The 21,719-nt window shown below is 38.1% G+C and overlaps 1 protein-coding gene and 1 pseudogene across 1 annotated transcript; both read right to left on the bottom strand.

Moving 5' to 3' along the window:
- Positions 1 to 10,067: 10,067 nt before the first annotated feature.
- LOC115834599 lies at positions 10,068 to 10,156 on the bottom strand (annotated as a pseudogene).
- Positions 10,157 to 11,337: 1,181 nt separating this feature from the next.
- LOC100605029 (60S ribosomal protein L30-like) lies at positions 11,338 to 14,286 on the bottom strand. Its single transcript, XM_012505887.2, has 2 exons — positions 14,028 to 14,286; positions 11,338 to 11,732 (listed from the first exon to the last, which is right to left on the bottom strand). The coding sequence occupies exons 1-2, from the start codon at positions 14,284 to 14,286 to the stop codon at positions 11,338 to 11,340; spliced, it is 654 nt and encodes a 217-aa protein (XP_012361341.2).
- Between the last annotated feature and the right edge of the window lie 7,433 nt (positions 14,287 to 21,719).

Here is a 21,719-nt window from a genome sequence, read left to right as displayed (position 1 = left end):
ATTTTCCCATTTTACAGATTTGGAAATTGATGTTCAGGAAGGTTTGGAAAATAAAGTTTAATAGTGTGTTAGCCATTGTTCATTGAAGTCTATCTGGCATCTAGGAATCTAATAAGAGCTCGAATGATTGTAATAGGCACAGAACCTTATATGTAGTTGGAGTTTTTTTTTTTAATTAAAAAATAGAGACAGTCTCACTATGTTGCCCAGACTGGCCCCGAACTCCTGGGATCAACTGATTCTCCCACCTTAGCCTCTCAAAATGCTGGGATTACAGACATGAGCCACTGCCCCCAGCCTGTAGTAGGAGCTTTATTAGTTTTTAAAATTGATACTAAAACTGCAAGCTTCTTTACTTTTAGACTTTGCTTTAGTGTTCCTTATTAACTATCCAGTAGTACTCAAATAGAAAGATTCTTTCATAATTAGGAAACATCGGAGTCACTGCTTATCTGTCTGAAGAATCAAGAACTAACACATCTACGACGGGAGTGAAGTTTCTGGCATGTTAGATCTCCACATGGTCGGAATAGGTGATCACTACAAAACCACTATAAGCAGGAGTGCATTTTTTGGTCACTGCTATTCAGGCACACCAACTGAAATAACCATATATATATGTATACACACACACACACACACACACGCATGTATATACATATATATACACACACATATATACACACACATATACACATATATATACGTACACACACACACACACACACACACACACACACATATATATATTCTTTTGTTGTTTTTGAGACAGAGTCTCGCTCTGTTGCCCAGGCTGATCTAACTCCTAGGCCCAAATGATCCTCTCACCCACTCCCCAGCCTCCCCAGTAGCTGGAACTATAGGCACATACCACCATATCCAGCCAATTTTTGTATTTGTTGTAGAAACCGGGTCTCCCTATGTTACCCAGACTGGTCTCTAACTCCTGAGCTCAAGCAATTCTTTCATTTCAGCTTCCCAAAGTGCTGGGATTACAGATGTGAGCCATTATGCCTGCCCAAGATTTTTTAATATTTGAAAGACTAATCACAGAGTAGGACATAATATTAGAGACCAGTAAACAAAAAGTAGGAAAATCTTTAAAGAAAAAGTTTTCTCCAGAAATTTTGAATCAAGGCTTATCCATAGTAGCATTTCTCAAAATTTGCAATATTTATCCTCCAGGGACAGGCTGAAAATTTTCCACATAAGCTTTTGGAAGAACGGAATGAAGGTGGGGGATTGGGGAGGGCACAGGGATAATTCCCTTTCCAACTACTTTGTTCTCAGAGATAAGAGGCAAGTAAATAAAGAAAAGCAATCAAAGTTTTCATTAAAAGGATCAGGAGATCAGGTTCCTGGTCTTATAGAGTTACCTAGTCATTTTTCTCATTGTTCTTAACTGGCGGACCAGAAGTGGAGGTAAAACATTCACATAGAAAAAAGTTGAATCTTCGGCATGATGAGTATAGGGACCATACAAGGGGTAAGTTTTCATTGCTTTTTTAGTCATAAATACTTTCTGATATTAAAAAGGAGATTTAAACAGTGGCTGAAATGAGCTGTTTAAACTAATCTATGGTTCTAGAAATTAAAGTACAAAATCAAACACCTTTATTCCAAATAACAATGCAGTTTTTTAAAAAAGATGTATTAAACTCTTAGAAATAACTTGTTGCAATCAATAAATAGAAAGTTTTTATTAAGCTACTGCTAAAGTAGAACTTTAGTAAGGGCCCTTCCAGTTTGATGGACTTTTCAGTGCCTTCAACACTCTATTAGGTTTTGTGATGAGATGACTGGGAAGGAGTTCATTTGCTCAGCAGATATTTATTAAGTACCTACTTTATACCAGGCACTGGCGTACAGTGATTTGCCTCCATTACATATTTGAATCCCTACAGTAATCTTATAAAATAGAAACCATTACTGCCATTTTCTTTGTAAATCAAATCCCTGAGGCATAACATAACATGCTCAAGTTTATGCTGCTCATAAGTGGTCTGGACTGGGTTCTCAGTCCAGCTCTTGATGATTCCAAAGCTGTGACACTGTTTCCCTGACTATATCATACTGCCTCAGATAAAGATAAGAATTTTATGGGATGTTTCTAGTTTTTGTGAAGGTTACAAAAATGATCAAGATACACTAAAAATTGTCTGAAATGTATTAAATATTAAACTTTATCTGTTGTAAGAGAAGTATTTAGGGCTACATCTGCAAGGTGGGAATTAGCATTCAAAGAAACACACACACACACAAACAGAAACTGACAGGTCAGCTTCTTGAATCTGGAAACATCGTTAGTAACTTTATCCAGAATATTGTCATCACAAGACATATTTTTGGACAACTGAATAAAAACATAAATGGTTAAGTTGTGCCAAAACTTACCTCTACCTTTCCTGGGGCAAAAGTGTGAGTGTTGCTTAGAGCAGAGTGAAGCTTTTTGGAATGTAGGTAAAATAGGGTGTAGAGAAAGGGAGAGAATGTTACAGTTGGAAAGAGAATCCAGATGTGAGATGCGGCTGAGAGATGAGATCAGAGATAAGAAGGTACAGCCCTTCGCAGTGGCACTGTGAGAAAACTGTAAGGATTCCTGGGATGGAGAGGACTCATGGCGGAGAATGTAGGGAGTGATGAAAATGTGACATTCTTCCATTAAGGCTATGGTTGGAATTTGATTTACATTTTGATTGTAGGTATAAATACTTGACAGTTTTAAAATTTCAATCACTATTGTATATATTATTTTATTTAATACCCATAGTAAATTCAGAGATCAATTAGATCAATTAGGTGAATTCCCAGTTATAAGGCTGTTAAATAATTTGCTTAAAATCCCAACTACAGGCCGGGCACGGTGACTCATGCCTGTAATCCCAGCACTTTGGGAGGCCGAGGCTGGCAGATCATGAGGTAAGGAGTTCGAGACCAGCCTGACCAACATGGTGAAACCCTGTCTCTACTAAAAATAAAAAAATTAGCCAGGCATGGTGGCACGTGCCTATAATCCCAGCTATTCAGGAGGCTGAGGCAGGAGAATCACTTGAACCTGGGAGGCGGAGGTTGCAGTGAGCGGAGATCACGCCACTGCACTCCAGCCTGGGTGACAGAGAGAGACCTCATCTAAAAACAAAAAAATTCCCAATCTCAACTATAGCTACCCAGACCAGCCCGTATCTTGTGGTCTGCTGGGACAGACAGGGACTTTGTCACTGCCCTATCCTGAGGTCTCTGCCTCTTTTACATGTCTTCCACTCCCCTTCCCCTCCAGTGTGTGTGCGTGTGTGTATTTTTTTTAAGATGGCTTTTCGCTATGTTGCCTAGCTGGAGTGCAGTGGCTATTCACAGGCCTAATCATAGCTCACTGCTGCCTCAAACTCCCAGGCTCAAGCTACTCATCTTCCTGAGTAGCTGGGTCAACAGACATGCATCACCACACTCAACTTATCTCCAATATTGAGGAAAAGATACTTAAGGCAAGTTTTCAATTGACTTTGGATTTTTTCTCATTGCTTTAAATATTGCTTTATGCCAATGACACAACAATCAGAACTTCCTATCCTAACGGCTAACTGAAATTCCAGCTCTGTATTTTCCATTGTCTCCTTACTGATCTGGTAATTGCTGCTTGTATATTTCTCACCACTTTCTTAAAGTCAGGTTATTGTTTTCCCATCTAAACCACCTCATCTTCTGAGTGATCTAGTGTACCATGTCTTACACTTTCCACTCAAGATATTTTATAATGAGTCCAAAATGTCTCCAGGAAAGCCGATGGTTTCCTTCCCTTCCTTTCCTTCCCTTCCTTCTCTTCCTTTCTCCCCTGATGATTTCTTCAGCTTTCTTGGAGACATTTTGGACTCATTTCTCTCCATTTTTCAGGCTAAGAATAGAACCAGGTATAAGGCCTCTTTAGGTTTCACTATGGTTAAACACTCCACTACCAATTAGAATGTAAAACAAAAAATAAAATAAAACAAAACCTGAAGGTTTTGCCCATTTGTTTAGTTTATAAACCTCTTTTCACCTCCATCATCTTTCATGTCTCAGGCACATATTACATTATGTTACTTTTTCCTCTAAAATTCCTATTGATTAGACTTTACTAAATATAAAAATAATTGAGTATCAAGGAGAAGACTGGAATTCTCACTGTATAATTTGTTATCAGCTCAGAACACCTCACGGATTATCCTTGTCAAGTTGTGTTGATTTATTTTCCTTTCAGACATCTCTGGTATTTTCTCCCTTCCAAGGACTAAAACTCAAGTCAAAGTTCTTGATATTTTCTCCCTGAATTACCTCCTAGGTCATCGTTCCCCTCTCCAGAGCGTTCAATGCCACAAATATCTCTCTTATCACATCTCTGATCAAAAATTGGCTTCTAGTTCCTGGGATCTAACCCTCCCTGCCTGACTTCCAAGGCTGTTTATAATCTGTCACCATAATCTCTAGACAGAGGACCAGTTTGGATCACTGAATGATGATTTATTAAACTCTACCTTATGATTGTTTTAATTTGCCTCCCAATAAAGAACTAGTAGTTAAAAGTTTTAAATATAGACCCAATAAATATACTTTACAGAGAAAAGACTGAAGAATTCCAAGATATTTTATAATTTAAAAAAATTTAGGAAGCCAGTTTTCCACCAGCGTCTCTCCCTCTCTCCTTTCTTCCCTAAAAACTAAGAGATTTCAAGGAGGTTGTGAACTGATCTCCCTTTTTACTGAGAAGAGAGCCTTGTCTTTGAACTTCTCAGGGTCCTGTCACAGTCTTTTATGTTTGTCTGACTCAACCACAGCAACAGTTGCATCAGTAGGGGCAAAATGTCCTCCTAAGAAGCAGAGAAGAGAAAATGACAATTGATAAATAATAGATATTTCCTCCTGATTATGTTGACAAGACCAGTTTTCCTTCTTGATCAAAATATTTTTTTCATGTCCTTAGCATTTTATTTTCTAACACTAACACTTAATTTCTTTATCTCCTGCTTTTTCCTACTGTAACTTTTTTTTTTTTTTGAGAGGGAGTCTTGTCTCAGTCACCCAGGCTGGAGTGCAGCAGCGCAATCTTGGCTCACTGCAACCTCTGCCTCCCAGGCTCAAGCGATTCTTCTGTCTCAGCCTCCCGAGTAGCTGAGATTACAGGCATGCACCACCACGCCTGGCTAATTTTTGTATTTTTAGTAGAGACGGGGTTTCACCATGTTGGCCAGGCTGGTCTCAAACTCCTGACCTCAGGTGATCCTCCCACCCCGACCTCCCAAAGTGCTAGGACTACAGACATGAGCCACTGTGCCCAGCCTCTACTGTGGCTTTAAATGTCCTGAATACTTGAACTATAGAGTGGCCATTAATTCAATAAAATGGATAATAGTTTTCCCTGCATCTACTTTTATATTCTTTTCACCAAATTACCAAAAAAAAAATTTTTTTTACAACTTTTCATTTAAAAAATCCATATTATTGTAATTGTGGTGTTTTGAAAATATCCAATAACAAGCAGGATAAAGAATTATTAGTCTAAGCATCATCACTACTTTTCGAAAATAATTTGATTTTCATTTTAACTTCATTTTATTAACACAATCAAAAGATTCATTCAATTTACTGGGGGAGAATTGTAAAAAAAATTATTGGATATCAAGTAGGCAAATATCTAGTTAAATTGTTTGGTCCCTATCTTTTTATTTAATGCTTTATTAAAAACTTTTAAAATTCTTAATGAGCTCCTCAGGACTATTTCATGGAGCATATTAAAATGCAGCTTATGTCATTTTATACATAAATATATATAATTCCTTATCACAGTGTATATATATGTGTATACATATATGCATGAACATGGCAAGAATATAAAGTTGAGAATGTTGATTTCCATTGTCATTGTATCAGAACTCATGGGAACAAGCAACTATCCTTTGTAATTATCACTTTATCAGAACACCCATCAGACCCACGCCAATTTTCAAATCAATTTAGTGGGGGCATTCCTCTTTGGGACTGGCCCCAGAAGCCATATAAGAAACTGTTTCAATACTTTATGATTATATTTTATGATCACTTTTATTACTGGAAGCTCTTTAATAATACTAACACCGCCCAGGTGCATTAAACATTTCAGTGTTCAAACAGCTTTCAAAATACAATTTTATTCACTGTGCTTTTGGCTGTTGCTAAAATAACACGGTACTTGTCTTTGGGGAATTTGCTCCCCTGGGGTGAAGAAGCTGCAGTGTAGTAGGACTACACTATTTGAGGACATGGGTTCAATTTCAGGTTCAAACATTTGGTGGCTATGTTGTGAACTAATGCAGTTGACTTCGGTTCTCTAAGACCAAGTTTCTTCCTTTGTAAAATGTAGATAAAAGTTTCTATCTTAAAGAAAGAGTTCTAGTTCTAAGATTTAATAGAGATATCTAAAGTTAAGGTACGGTGATATTGTTGTTTTAGGTGTTCTTTTTAAAAAAATTATTTATTTATTTTTGAGACAGAGTCTTGCTCTGTCGTCCAGGCTGGAGTGCAGTGGGGAGATCTCACTGTAACCTCCGCTTCCCAGATTCAAGTGATTCTCCTGCCTCAGCCTCCCGAGTAGCTGGAATTACAGGCAACACCACCATACCTGGCTAATTTTGTATTTTTTTTTTTTTTTTTTTTAGTAGAGACGGGTTTTTGCCATGTTGGCCGGGCTGGTCTTAAACTCTTGGCCTCAAGCGATCTGCCAGCCTTGGCCTCCCAACGTGCTGGGGATTACAGGCATGAGTCACCGCTTTAAGCGTTCTTTGTAAGAAGTTTTCTGGTGCGATTTGGATGAAAATAGGCAGAAGCTGTAATGAAAGTTTTGAGATTTAGTAGACCCAGGCCCTAGCATTTAGCAGGTCCTCAATAAAAGCTGGTTTTCCTTTCTGTCTTATCATCCTAGAATAAGATGGGTTTGGAAGTGACTCTGACTAGATTTGAAAGTGAAAGGAAAATAAGAAAAACCTGTAACAGCAGAGCTGTAATAAAGTACTCACTTGTAAAGTAAGCATTTGCAATGAACCCATTTTTTGACTCCTCCCTTGGGAAGAATTCCCGAAGGAATTCTGAGACACTGACCAGGGATTACTGAAGGCGCTAGATAGTCTGTAGGACAACTGGTGATTCCAAGTTGTCCTTTCCTTCCAGTAAGCCAGCCTCTCTCTTGAGGGAGGTGGGATTATAGTTCTTAATTAATGTCAATTTTAATTAACGTTTAGACTTTTACGTGATTAAGCAAATGCTGTGTCCCCACATTTTGTATTTCTTAAGCTATCTTTTCTTAGTCTCTGCTTTTCCTCAAATATTTTACAAGCCAGAGCTGTTTAATGTAATTGGATATTTCATCTGCACTTAGCTAGGAGAGCCAGCCTTGCTGTTTATCTGGGGGTAAGCAGCACTTTGAAAAAATTTACATTAGATTAAAAAAAAAAAATCTCATCCAGCCTGGTGCAGTGGCTTACGCCTGTAATCCCAGCACTTTGGGAGGTCGAGGCAGGAGGGTCACTTGAGGTTGTGAGTTTGAGACCAGCCTGACCAACATGGCAAAACTCTGTCTCTACTAAAAATACAAAAATTATCCGGGCATGGTGGCGCATGCCTGTAATCCCAGCTACTTGGGGGGCTGAAGCACAAAAGTCGCTTGCAGAGGTTGCAGTGAGCCAAGATTGCACCACTGCACTCCAGCCTGGGCAACAGAGTCAGACTCTATTTCAAAACAACAACAACAACAACAAAACAAAAAAAACCTCATTCTTCTCACAGAAAGTCTAGATAGATAAACGAGCTTTCTTTGGGTTCTCTTGCTCTCTCTCTTTTTTCTTAAGTGCTAATTACCAATCTTGTTAGCAGCAGCATATTAATAATTTATTTACACCCTGAATTTCTTTGGGCAATATTTTATTAATACCTATGCAAATTTTATTTTTGCAGGCTTGCTTTTCTCCCAATTTTGAAAAAAAAATTGTTGAAAAGTGATAATTTATAGCAATTATAATTCTCATAATAATTATTATCCTCATTGGTATTAAAAGATATGAAACATCAATATACTTGGAGGCAGTGCTCTGTTAGAAGCAGCAGTTAATAATTTTGGAATCAAATAAACAGCTTTGAATTTAGGCTCTACTATTTCCTGGCCTTGTGACTTGGGGTTAGGTACCTAATCTTCTTCCTCATCTGAGAAATGGGGGTAATAGGAGCATTGCCTTCCAGAACTGTTTTGAGACTTTTCCTAAGGACCTGAATATAGGAAGAGTTCTCATTAAATGATAACAAATCTGACTCCAGACCATAGAAGGGTAAGGGTGGGGGTAGGAATATCAAGTTGATTTGTGGAAGATCAACTGTTCATATTGGTAAAAACAATGTTTTACAGCAACTTCGTAACTTCCAAAGCATTTTTGGATTCATTGTTTTACTTAATCTTTATAATAAATGGCAGGTGAGAATTAGTTTCATTTGAATGATGAAATAGATACCAAGGTCTGGAAATTTTTCTCTAGATTATACTGTAGATAAGTTGCAGAAAGTGATTTCAGATGCCTGGTAACTGCGTTTAAAAGAACCCTCAAGAATCTTAGAACTTCATAGATCAGCCGTCAAATTTGAATGGAATTCTCATTATGTGGTCACCAGTATCATGTGTTTCAAGGCTGATGTCCTGCCCAGTGCATGGCTGCACCGCATCATTTTGACACAGCATCTTTTCCGCAGTGGTAGGTCCTCTGGAGGCATTCAGTTCTCTGGGAAAAATTACGGACTTCTAGATCATGCTTATATTAAAAAGCCAGCTTTAAAAGTTGGCTTTGTGTATATTTAAAAGGGGTACAGAAAAAAACCTTGATAAAATTTTTAGTACCTTTGTAGCTGAGCTTTATAAAAGCTATAGTTATTTACATAAACACAAAAATTAAGGAGGCAAAATGAACATGTAACAAAAGAAAGTTCTGGACTTTGTAATTCTGCTGTTTTTTATATTACCAAGTAGTTCTGGATAAGGCAGGAACAACATTAATAGTACAGTTTGCTAACTCCTGTTTTTTCCATTAAAAATTTTAATGAGAAAAAAATGCATTCTTGTAACATTTTCAAATAGAACAGGAGTATATGAAATAACTGAAGTAAATTCCTTTTCATTGATCCTTTTTAAGAATTCTACCTCCTGTTAACAAGTTGTAGTATATCTTTTCAGGCTTTATTTTATTCCCATGCTTGCTCATGCACAGATATATACATGAGTTTTACAAATGGGATGAATGACATTATTATATGCAATCTATCTAGATTGTTTTCTGACTTCTTTTTTGAACTTTATATCTTGAAGAATTTCCTTAGGAGTATATATAAAACAACCTAATTCTTTTAAATAGCCATATAGTGTTTCATTGTGCATATGGAAATATTAAAACTTACTTAGTCATTTCTTTCACTGATGAATGTTCAGGTTGTTTAAAATTTTTCTCTATTGTATCATTAATATTCATATATATATTTGTCTACATGTGTAAGTATTTTTGTAGGATGGATTGTTAGAAGTAATATTGTTCCATCAAAGGGCATAATCTTTAACATATTGATGAATGTTGCCACACTGACCCACAGAAATGCTATGGTTGTTTATATTCAGATGCATAGTGATGAAAATGCCCTTTTCCTTATACCCTTACCAAAACTACATACTATCAATTGTTCAATTTTCTTTAATCCGGTGGGAAATCACTAAAAAATTATTGATCTTTAGATTCATTGATCACTTTTTTCTTTTTATTTTGTTCATTTTTATTCTTTTACCTTATTATATTGGATTGTCTTTTCATTACTTAATTGAAGGAACTCTTCAGTTTTTACATATTATAGCAGTTAATCCCTTTCTGTTGTATGTTACACCTATCTCCTTTCAGTCTGTTTTGTCTTTTATTAAACATGGTTTATGTGATCTTTTCCTGGGCAGAAAAATGTAAAGCATCATGTAGTTATATCTGTCTGTTGTTTCCTTGTGTTCCTTGTGGCTTCTGAGTTTTTTTTTTTCCTCCCCAAGTTCAGGTCAGATGGGTAATGTGCCAAGATTGTGATGCATTTCACAGATGCATGTGGACACCCAATCATCATCGCTCATGAGCTACAAAAGAAGCAGGCTTCTAAGTTTTCTATCTTGTTTAGGAATGATATTTCCTTAAGAGTACATACATATTTGGGTTGGGTGAGGTGGCATACGTCTGTAGTCCCAGCAGGTTGGGAGGCCAAGGAGGAAAGATCACTTGAGGTCAGGAGTTAGAGACCAACATGGTGAAACCCCATCACTACTAAAAATACAAAAAATAGCCGGGAGTGGTGGTGCACACTTGTAATCCCAGTTACTTGGGAGTTTGAGGTGGGAGGATTGCTTGAACCCAGGGAGGCAGAGGTTGCAGTGAGCAGAGATTGCACGTGAAGGACAGAGCAAGACTGTCTCAAAAAAAAAAAAAAAAGGGTACGTACATATTCTTATGCTTTCCTCATATTTGTTAACATTTTTAATCTTATGATTAATTCAATTGGAATTTATGGCCAGGCGCAGTGGCTCATGCCTAGAATATTAGCACTTTGGAAAATCGAGGCAGGTGGATCACCTGAGGTCAGGAGTTTGAGACCAGCCTGGGGCAACATGGTGACACCCCATCTCTACTAAAACAAAAATTAGCCAGGCATGCTGGCATGCACCTCTAATCCCAGCTACTCGAGGGGCTGAGACAGGAGAACCGCTTGAACTCTGGAGGCGGAGGTTGCAGTGAGCCAAGATTGTGCCACTGCACTCTAGCCTGGATGACAGAGCAAGACTCCACCTCAAAAAAAAAAAAAAAAAAAAAAAATTGGGAATTTATTTTGAAGTATAGTGTGAGGTAGGAATCTCATTTGATTATTTTTCCCTTATGTTCTACCACAATTGATTTGAAATTCTTTCATTAGTATGCACTACAGTTCCCATGAAAACATGGGTCTATTGCTGGATTCTCTCTTCTGTTTACTGAACTATCTTTTTAGTCCTATGCCAGTACATTTTTGTTTAATTACTATAATTTTGTAACGTATTTTGATATCAGGCATGGAAAATCATCTTTTCTTTTGCTTTAAAAGTCAGCATTCTTACTTATTTACTCTTCCAGATAAAATTAGGATCAGCCTTTTAATCCTAAACATATTTTTTCTCTGAGTATTTGATGCGATTATACTGAGTTGATAAATCGGCATAAAATTGATACCTTCATAATGTTTTTTTTTTTTTTTTTTAAAAAAAGCTTGGCAAGTTTTATTAAAGGAAAAATTTTGCATAGTTTACTTTCCACCAGTCTGTTCTGGAATGCTTCTAATGATAGCAGAATCACCTGGATCAGTGAGCGCCAGTGTGCATACTCTGTAGTATTTTCCGCATGCTGTGCCCAGTTCAATATTATTGCCACTGTAGTGATGGACACCAATTTTGGCCAACATTGTATAGTACTCTACTTCCAATTTCCTCAAAGCTGGGCAGTTGTAAGCAAGGATGACCAATTTTGCTGTGCCTTGTCTGATCATCTTTAGAGTCTGCTTGTACTCCAGCATGTAATTTCCACTTTTCCTGAGTTGGAGCCGAGAATTAATTGACTCCAGTGAATTTTTCATCTCCTTGGTTGGGATGGCCCCAATCAAGAGCAGTTGCCAAGATGGCTGGGGAGTGAGAAAGGTGATATCTGTATAATATTATATATACAGGTATTCAGGTCTTTTTTTCATCCTTACATATAGGTTTAGAGTTGTCTTCATTATATGTTATGCAAATTATTCCTAGATAATCTATAATTTTATCTTCTTCCTGTTGTTCTTAAATGAGTTACCTACATATGTGCCACATGCAGGAGGAGATGGCAGAAATAGCAAGTGATTTGCCTAAGTGCAACTAGTTAATAACAGAATTTAGATTAGATACCAAGTCTTCTGACTGGGACTCCTCCCACAATAAGGCAGATTCTTTTACTACTGCCCCATTCTTGTTGCTATCTTTCTCTCTCTCTTTTATTTGTTTTGTTTTGTTTTATTTTATTTTATTTTATTTTGAGATAGGGTCTTGCTCTGTCGCCCAGGCTGGAGTGCAGTAACGCCATGTAAGCTCACTGCAACCTCTGCCTCTGGGGCTCAAGCAATTCTCCTCCCTCAGCCTCCCTAGTAGCTGGGATTCCAGGCACCTGCCACCATACCCGGCTGTTTTTTGTGTTTTTAGTAGAGACGAGGTTTCACCATGTTGGCCAGGCTGGTCTCGAACTCCCGACCTCAGGTGATCCACCCCCCCTCGGCCTCCCAAAGTATTGGGATTACAGGCGTGAGCCACCACACCTGGCCTCTCTCTCTCTCTTTGAATGTAGCTTCATGTTGAATAATGAATCTGATTCAAGAAAATATAGCCTAATCCCATAAATTTTAGACTCATAAGAAATTGGAATACATGTGTAAGGTTCATTTCTCAAATTCTATTCATGTTCAAAGCAAGTAATATTTACGTTGATGGAATTTAGGGAGTCTGTTTTTAACCTAATGTTTCTTTAAAGGTTCACACAAATGAAATCTAAGCAAAATTTCTGAAATAGTAATCTCAAATTTTATCTATGAAATAAAGCTCTAAAAGGTCATCTTATTCATAAGTTTTATATCTCATTAAAGACTGAAAAAACATAATCTCATTATAATTAAACTTTGCATTTTGTCTTTTATTTAGTGCAGTTGCAAAACAGAATTGTTTGATCACTGTCAACAGTTGAAAACATGATGGTAGTTTCAGCAATTATTGGTACATTGTGAGTGTATCATCAAGTATTTTAATACCAGTGAAAATCAGTGATTTCAATAAATAACTTTTGAAATAAATAAAACCAGAATGTTTTAACAAAACTTAAACTAAAGGCACAAAATGTATAGATGCAGGCTTAATGGTATACCCTAATAACCGCTTCTGCAGGTGGCTTGTCAGGAGGAAGCTTGATGCATTCTGTCCCTTGAATAGGCAAAGGTATCCAGCCACTTTCTTTAAAGTTAGTAGGTGTGCCGACTAATTCCATTTCACAAGGAGAACCCTGAAAGATTTAACAAACTGCATCTTCCCCCCCATTCTTAAGCAAAGTGCCTCAAACAAGTTGCTAGTTATGTCTGTGAGATCAGATCAAATCCATAACAGTGAGAAATTGAAATTCATAGTCAGTCCACTTAAATGCTCATCCAGTCAAAAATAGATTTGGTAAATTATAAAAACATGGCTTGTTTTAAATAGAAGACATTTAGAAAAGGAACTGACTGAGAGGATCAAAGATGAGTGGAACCAAGTTTCATGGTGTGGAGGCCAGTTGAACAAGTGAAGAACACAAAATAAAATACAGACAGTTTTCTTCTTGATTCAGGAGGTAGCTGAATTTCCTGCACTTGTGGAGAAAGTCAACCATGCTTGAAAAGGTCTAGGTGTCCTGGTTGAAGCAGTATAAAAGCTGAGGATTCTGACACTCTTGTTTTCATGGTAGGCTCCTGACTTGATAATGAGCCAGTTGGATATGAACCCTCTTTGACATCCATTGGTATGCAGATGCCAGCTGTGGAGTCTCCCACAAGTGAAGAGTAGGACTTGAGTAGGTCTTACATGTTAGTAAAATCTTTATGTTACTATTTACAGAGGTCTCACAGAATATCTTTGCCTTCTACTTTTAGTATTTGTTGCTCCCTTCTGGTGAAGAGTCCTGGGAAGACATAGTGCTGATAGTGATCCAGTACATCAAATACCATGACTGTTCTTTGTTTGTTGTCCTCAATCCGAGTCCTCTTGACAGAAAATTTATTATTTTTTAAAATAAGATGTCTTCATTTTAAAAATGAAAATATTTTACACCATTACATGTAAACTTCAATATCTTTACTATTTGTGTCTCATTCTCATTTTTGCCCATGTGAAACCTGCAAGTCCTATCAGACAGGCCTCCTGTCTTCGTTCTTGCACAAGGCAACCACACCTGGAATGAGAGCCACTGGGATCCAGTGCTCAGCCACAGGGGCTGGAGGTAGCTGTGTTAGGAAGATGGTGCCCCAGCTTTTCACTGAGGCATTGATGCTTCTTTGGCTGACACAAATCTGCTCTACTGAAAAACATTTGGAAAGGAGCTTTGCAGAGTGTAACCTGCCTGGTTGGCAGTCTTGTTTCTTTCTTAGCCAAGAGGAAGCAAGGGGCTCATCAAACCAAATTTCAACCTTCAGCTTCCCTTGAAAAATCATGGTGGTTGACATAGGGATCAGCAAAGTCTTTGAGGTTCTTTGGCATGCAAGGAAAATTATAATTTGGTTCTTAAGAGAAATGTTTTTCCTTTTGTGCTGTTTGGTATCCTGGGCACAGAATTCCTTCCCAGTTTTCCATAACCAGCATCCTGGGTATTTTTGTATTAAAATTATACCTTACGTTTTATCCTTCTTTTACTGGGTATGTTTCATCCTTTTTACTTGAATAATTAGGCCAAGAGAATAAAAATCTAGTCTTGAGTCAAATAAATTAAAATTAAGTGGTTATTGAGAAAGAGGCATTTCAGTTTCTTCGTTTGTGTTTTTATTTCCAGTGGAGCACCAGCAATAAAGACTCTTACAATCAAATATGATAGAAATTCAGGACCAGGCGAGGTGGCTCATGCCATTAATCCCAGCACTTTGGGATGCCAAGGTGGGCAGATCACTTGAGGTCAGGAGTTCAAGACCAGCCTGGGCAACATGGCAAAACCCCATCTCTACTAAAAATACAAAAATCAGCCGGATGTGGTGGAGCACACCTGTAATCCCAGTTACTCTGGGGACTGTGGCATGAGAATTGCTTGAACCTGGGAGGCGGAGGTTACAGTGAGCTGAGATTGAGATTGTCCTACTATACTCCAGCCTGAGAGATAGAGGGAGACTCTCTCTCTCTCAAAAAAAAAAAAAAAAAAAAAAATATATATATATATATGTTTTGGTGAATTTCTATTTTATATATAAATATATATATTATTTTATTTATTTATCATATACATATAACAAATTCACCAAAAACCTGACTCTTCTTTAAATCTTACCAATTAATAGAAATAAATATTTAATTAATCAATCAGCATGTATTTTTGAGCGCCTCTGAGTTTAAAGATATTTAAAGTACTGCTGTTAGACTGTAGTGGTGGTAACAGTTCTTCCTAGAGCCTGGTAAGAGGTGGCATTCCTCTTGCACCAGGTTCAGACTTAGCTATTTTGAATCATTCCTTACTGAGAGTCGGCTAATCCCTCCTCAGTTTCCTCTTTATTACTGGTCTCAAATACACTGACTGTTTGTTGCACTTATGGAACAAATGAATAGGTCAGTGGGGTGCTCCTGAACTTCTTTATAAGTTGAAATGCCATTGCTGAAATTCATGTAATGCAACATAATAATGTGTGATTGACACTAAAATAGGTGTTCAGCATTTTGCATTTCTGTAAGTTTTAGAAAAACTGTAAGGTTTTTGTTGTTGTTGTTGTTTTGTTTTGTTTTGTTTTAGAGACAGGGTCTTGCTCTGTCACCCAGGCTGGAGTCCAGTGGCATGATCACAGCTCATTGCAGCCTTGATCCACCTGGGCTCAAGCAATCCTCCCATCTCAGCCTCCTGAGTAGCTGGATTTATAGGACCATGCCATTAGGCCTGGTATATATGTGTGTGTATGTGTGTGCATACATATATATATATGTATATTAGAGACAGGGTTTCACTATATTGCCCAGGCTGGCTGGTCTCGAACTCTTGGGCTTAAATGATTCTTCCATCTTGGCCTCCCAAAGTGCTGGGGTTACAGGAGTGAGCCACCATGCCTGGCCTAGAAAAACTGTAAGTTAAATGAGGGCATGTGTGGTAAGAACTGCCCTCTCCTATAATTCCCCTATAGTCTCTTAATGCTTTTATACCTTACCAGGCCCAGCACTGCCCTGGTTTAGTTGACCTAGGGTAACTTAACTCTGTGTGAGTTTTCTTCCAGAATGCAATCCTCTATACCAGGGCTTTATACCAGGGGTCAGCAACAGTTTTGGGTAAAGTGTCAGGTATTTCAGATTTGGGGAATGAATTGGTTTTCTAGGCTGCTGTAACAAAATGCCACAAACTACGGCATTTTGTAGCTTACAATAGCTTACAATAACAGAAATGTATATACCCTTGCAGGTCTGGAGGCTCTGAGAGAGAACACATTCCATGCCTTTTTTTTTTTTGAGACAGAGGCTCATGCTGTCACTTAGGCTGGAGTGCAGTGGCATGATCTCATGGCTCACTGCAAGGCCTGACCTCCTGAGTCCAGATGATCCTCAGGCCTTAGCCTCTTAAGTAGCTAGCACTATAGGTGTGCACCACCATGCCTGGTTAATTTTTGTTTTATTTTTTGTAGAGACAGGGTCTTGCTAAGTTGCCCAGGCTGGCCATTCCTCTTTTCTAGCTTCTGCTGGTTGCTGGCAATCCTTGACTAGTAGATGCCTCACTCCAATTTCAGCCTCATTACAGCATGGCTTTCTTCCCACTGTATATCTGTGTTTTTATATAAGGACACCAGTGATTGCATTTAGGACCCACTCTAATCCAGTATGGCTTCATCGAAACTTAATTACATCTGCAAAGATCCTATTTCCCAATAAGGTCACATTCTGAGGTTCTGGGTGGACTTGGGAGACACTATTACTACTATTCCTGCAGAAAGTCATCCAGTCTCTAGTGTAGCAGCAAGGCAGCCATGGGCAATGCATAAATGAATGAGTAGGCTCTGTTCCCATTAAAATTTTATTTATGAACATTGAAATTCGAATTTTATGCAGGAATTTAAAAGATCATTCTTAGTTTGTGGGTCTTACCAAAAGGGGGATGGGGTGCAGAGGGAAGATTCAACCCAATGCCTATAGTTTGCTAACAGATATGATATAGTGATGGTGAGGAGGTAGATGTAACTTGAGGGTAATTTTTCTTCTTTCTGCTCATAAACAAAAGAACCACATTCTGAGGAAACCTGTTTGTGATTTGCATCAAGAAACTTTCAATGGCCTCATGTTTTAGCAGGGAGGAAGCCAGACTGATGCCTGTTTGGCAGCATCATTCCTGGTGTGCTTGCCAAAATTTTGGTGAGGATTTTGCTGTCAAGATTAAGAGGTGATGCAGGCTTAAATGAAGAACATGACCCGGAGTCCTTGTGTTGAAGGATTAAGACATTTCCCTCATGGGATCATAGCATTCTCTGTGCCAAATGTCTGAGTATACTTTTGAGGTGATTTTCAATTAAAGGCATTTTATGATTCAATACTACGTGGCATTCTGGTAAGATGTTGTCATTCCCTAGGTACTCATTGAAAACTAGATATTAGATAATATTCTGCACATCTGAACAGACTTCATCTTCTAATGCTAAGCGCTGCTATTTTATCTTGAGGCAAAATAAATCTAAATTTTCTGATTTATTATGCATGTACTTCTAATGAGATTTATGTAATGTAAAATTTGAAGTTATTGTTAAAGATTGTGATTTACTTGTTTTTTCTAATTACAAAACCAAAACTTGCTCATTGTAGAAAATTTAAATAATGCCAAAATAGATAATATAAAAATAGGAAAATTTCCCATAATCTCAATTCTCAGAGATAATTTCTGAGATTTTGGTATGCATTTTTTCTTTTTTTTTTGAGATGGAGTCTCTCTCTGTTGCCCAGGCTAGAGTGCAGTGGTGCGAACTCTGCTCAATGCAGCCTCCACCTCCCAGGTTCCAGTGATTCTCCTGCCTCAGCCTCCCTGGTAGATGGGATTACAGGCACGTGCCACCATACCCGGCTAATTTTTGTATTTTTAGTAGAGACAAGATTTCACCATGTTGGCCAGGCTGGTCTTGAACTCCTGACCTCAGGTGATCCGCCTGCTTTGGCCTCCCAAAGTGCTAGGATTATAGGCGTGAACCATCAGGTATGTATTTTTTCAAACATTCCTCCTACCAAGTAATTATAAAAGCAAGTGAAAAGGTAAACACTGAACAGACATTTTACATGTTTTTAAGAGATTTTAGGATGAAGTATATGACCAAAGTATCATTAGTTATTATACCTAATTATGCATTAGACTCATAGCATGCTAATAATAGAATATGAAATAGTCGTACCTCCTAATGTTAAGGGATTTGTCTTTGTTTTGTTTTTGTTTTGTTGTCAACAAGCAGAGACTGACCTATAGAAACAATAACATCCATATACATATATAGTAAAGTCCTATTATTCAGAAACTCACTAAGCCATGGGTTGAACAATGAGTCTTTTCTCCTTACTAGAGAGACTTGAAACAGGTATCCACCTTCTTCAGTAATAACATCAATAATTTAATAGGGTTTATCATCCACTGCATGTTATTAGTAGAGGCTTTATCTGGCTGAGAACTGAGAAAATTCTGGGAGCCTGTTTCATTTAGGTAGGAGTTCACCATCAGGATCTCAAGTGGATATCGTAATGATTGCAGTGGTTTATGCCCTTAGCAGCCCAGAACAGAATGGTTGAATTACTACCCTCCTTAGACAACATGGAAATCTTGTGTATAAAAGTGGATAATCCTCCACTTGTATACAAAAGTGGCTAGATAATCTCAACACTTTGGTTATGCCTACAAGATGCCAGCATACTTTAGTGTCTTGGGAGGTACTACGGGCTTTGGAAAGACACAGACGTGGACATGAATCTTACCTCTATTTCTGTCATCCATGGGGCCTTAAACAAGTTACTTAAACTGCGTTTTGGTTTTCTCATCTACAAAATGGAAATAAATAGTAATGTGTCCGGAGTTGGTTCCTTCTGGTGGGTTCATGGTCTTGCTGACTTCAAGAACGAAGCTGTGGACCTTTGGGTGAGTGTTACCGCTCTTAAAGATGGCACGGACCCAAAGAGTGAGAGGTAGCAAGGTTTATTGTGAAGAGCGAAAGAACAAACCTTCCACAGTGTGGAAGGAGACCCAAGTAGGTTGCCGCTGCTGGCTGGGGTGGCCAGCTTTTATTCCCTTATTTGTCCCCTCCCATGTTCCATTTCTGTCCTATCAGAGTGCTTTTTTTCAATCCTCCCCACGATTGGCTACTTTTAGACTCCCACTGATTGGTGTGTTTTACAGAGCACTGATTGGTGCATTTTATAATCCTCTGGCTATCTACAGAGCGCTGATTGCTGCATTTTTACAGAGCACTGATTGGTGCATTTTAAAATCCTCTTGCTAGCTACAGAGCACTGATTGGTGAGTTTTATAATCCTAGCTACAGAGTGCTGATTGGTGCATTTTACAATCCTCTTGTAAGACAGAAAAGTTCTCCAAGTCCCCGTTCGACCCAGGAAGTCCAGCTGGCTTCACCTCTCAGTAACACTTTGCAGGAGTGTTAAGGATTAGTGTTGATGGGTGTGTAAAGCACTGAACCAGTATCTCATATTTAGGAGGAGCTCAAAAATACTATTTTTTATTGTTATTACTTGAGTTTTTTTGTCTTTTTTTTTTCCTTTTTGTAGAGAACAGGGTCTTGCTATATTGCCCAGGCAGGTGTCAAACTCGCAGGCTCAAGCTCTTCTCCTGCCTCTGCCTCCCTAAGAGCTGGGATTACAGATATAAGCCATTGTGCCTGGCTACAGAGAGATCTTTAGATGACCTAATCTGACTCTCTTATTTAACAAATGAAAAAAATTGGGTTCAGAAGGCTTACTGCTCTTAGGTTATTCAGGTAGTTGGTGGTAGACCACAAAGGACAATTTTGACACTATGTTTCTTACTCCAGTCTTCCTTCCATCATTCATTCTTTCTTTTAAAATTTTTATTTAATAGTCCCAGACACTGATAAATTCATTCATGTCTGTGATTTCTTTAGCCATACTGATTATTACATAACAAGTTCTCATTCAGTAAAAAGTCTGAAGATCTATACATTGCTTTTAAAGAAAAATGTCTATATAAATGATGTCCTCATTAAAGACTCAGTGAATTCTCTTTTTTTCTGTCTGTCTTCCATTTCTGGTGTTTGCTAAGATTTATATTCAGTTTTTTCCACATTATACTTATAGGTTTACTGAATTTCATGACTGGCTCAATTTCACAAGTTTGTCTGGACTCTAAATATTAGCAACTGCTGTGTTCGTTGTTACTGCAAGAAATACTTTTATTTTATATTTTCATATAATTTCAGTATACTATATATATATGCAAATATATCCATGTGTACATACACATCTGTGTATATATGAAACCTTATATGTTTTATTTTACACTGCACGAGCATGATTCTCCAACAGAACACGTAGATTTTTCGAGCACCCTAGCCATTAAATTTACACATAGGGTCCCAAAGACTTCTTTAACAAGAGATCAATATTCCTTAAGCCTATACTTTTTACACAATAATTGGAGAATAATGGTCCTTTCTTATCTGGTTTTCACTGAGATCTTCTCATACAATGACTGGTGAGATGTGCAGTCCTGGGCACAGGCACAATATGCAGCCAGCAGCTAATATGTTCCTTGGCATAATAACTCACCTTGCCAGAATGACCCAAAGACGCTCTGCCTGGTGAATTCTCCTGAGCCATATGGGCTGTTAGTTGACCTTGGACTGGCTGCTTACATTTTCTTAGCTTCATTAACTTCCCTTACATAGTTGGGGAAGGTTCAAATGAGGTAATCCAGGTAAAAACCATTTGTAAACTACTAAAAGCTACAGAAACACGAGCTGTTAATATAAACATGCTCTAATAACGTACCAATAGGAGAAACCAACATAATTATTTAAAATTTTTAATAATTAGGTTCATAAAAATTCAAGGATTTTGGAATCACTCTCTGTACCTTTTCTGTATCTTTAGGTTTGGCAATACTCAAGAAATATCCCAATTATGGGGAAAATCACAAATGCTATTGACTGCACAAAGCCAGGAATTCAGTCTAGTGGTGAAATTCTTATGGTTAACCTTTTGTCCCCATTACTAAACCTTACCCCAAAAGAGAATGGAGAGAGTGTGTGGAATCTCTTCGGGAGTCTATTCAAGAGGAAGTAACATTCCTACTTGTCCATTCTCTGCCTGCTTCCCCACACTGCACAGTACTTAGGCTCCTCCTCATCCTTGGTCTGGATTCTTTTAGCGATTCTAATTATATGCATGACCTTGGCTTTCAGTCTAAGGTAACCTTTATGGCCAATTTGTGGGCTATTTTCAAAGAAATTTCCTGGTGTTTTACAGGGACTTTACTTTCACAAGACCTCATCCATGTATTCATTATAAAGAACCATATTGGTTTGCTTTTCTACTCTTTCCTGCTCTGCCACCTCTACAGGAAATTACATTGCAGGCAGAGGCATCACGCAGAGAAAAGACGCCTCCTTATTCAGTGGAAGCAATTTCTGTCTTATGTGTTACTTCAACTGTCATAACATTCTCAGGCATGAACTTCACTCTCTTGATTAATATTTATAACCTCCTCTTTAGACACCTGTAATGTCAGTGCCTGTTGGGGTGGGAAACTCAGTACATGGCAGGCAGGAGAGTTAATACAGTCTGTTAATACTTAAAGAGACGAGGGTTATCTAAAGGTTCCATTGTCAAAGGAAGCCCGGGGATGGATTCTGGCTACAAACCAGGGAGGGACATTTCTATCTAGCCTTGCACTAGTCCTAATTGGAAGTGGCAT

This window comes from Nomascus leucogenys, chromosome 3, assembly GCF_006542625.1.
Source record: "Nomascus leucogenys isolate Asia chromosome 3, Asia_NLE_v1, whole genome shotgun sequence".
Classification (NCBI taxonomy): Eukaryota; Metazoa; Chordata; class Mammalia; order Primates; family Hylobatidae; genus Nomascus; species Nomascus leucogenys.
This window is presented reverse-complemented; position numbering and strand designations above follow the sequence as displayed.

Coding starts and splice junctions, on each gene's coding strand:
- LOC100605029 (XM_012505887.2), bottom strand. CDS start 14,286: ATGATTTTTCAAGGGAAGCTGAAGGTTGAAATTTGGTTTGATGAGCCC. Junction 11,733..14,027: donor CCCAGTGGCTCTCATTCCAG/GTGTGGTTGCCT, acceptor AATATTATACAG/ATATCACCTTTCTCACTCCC.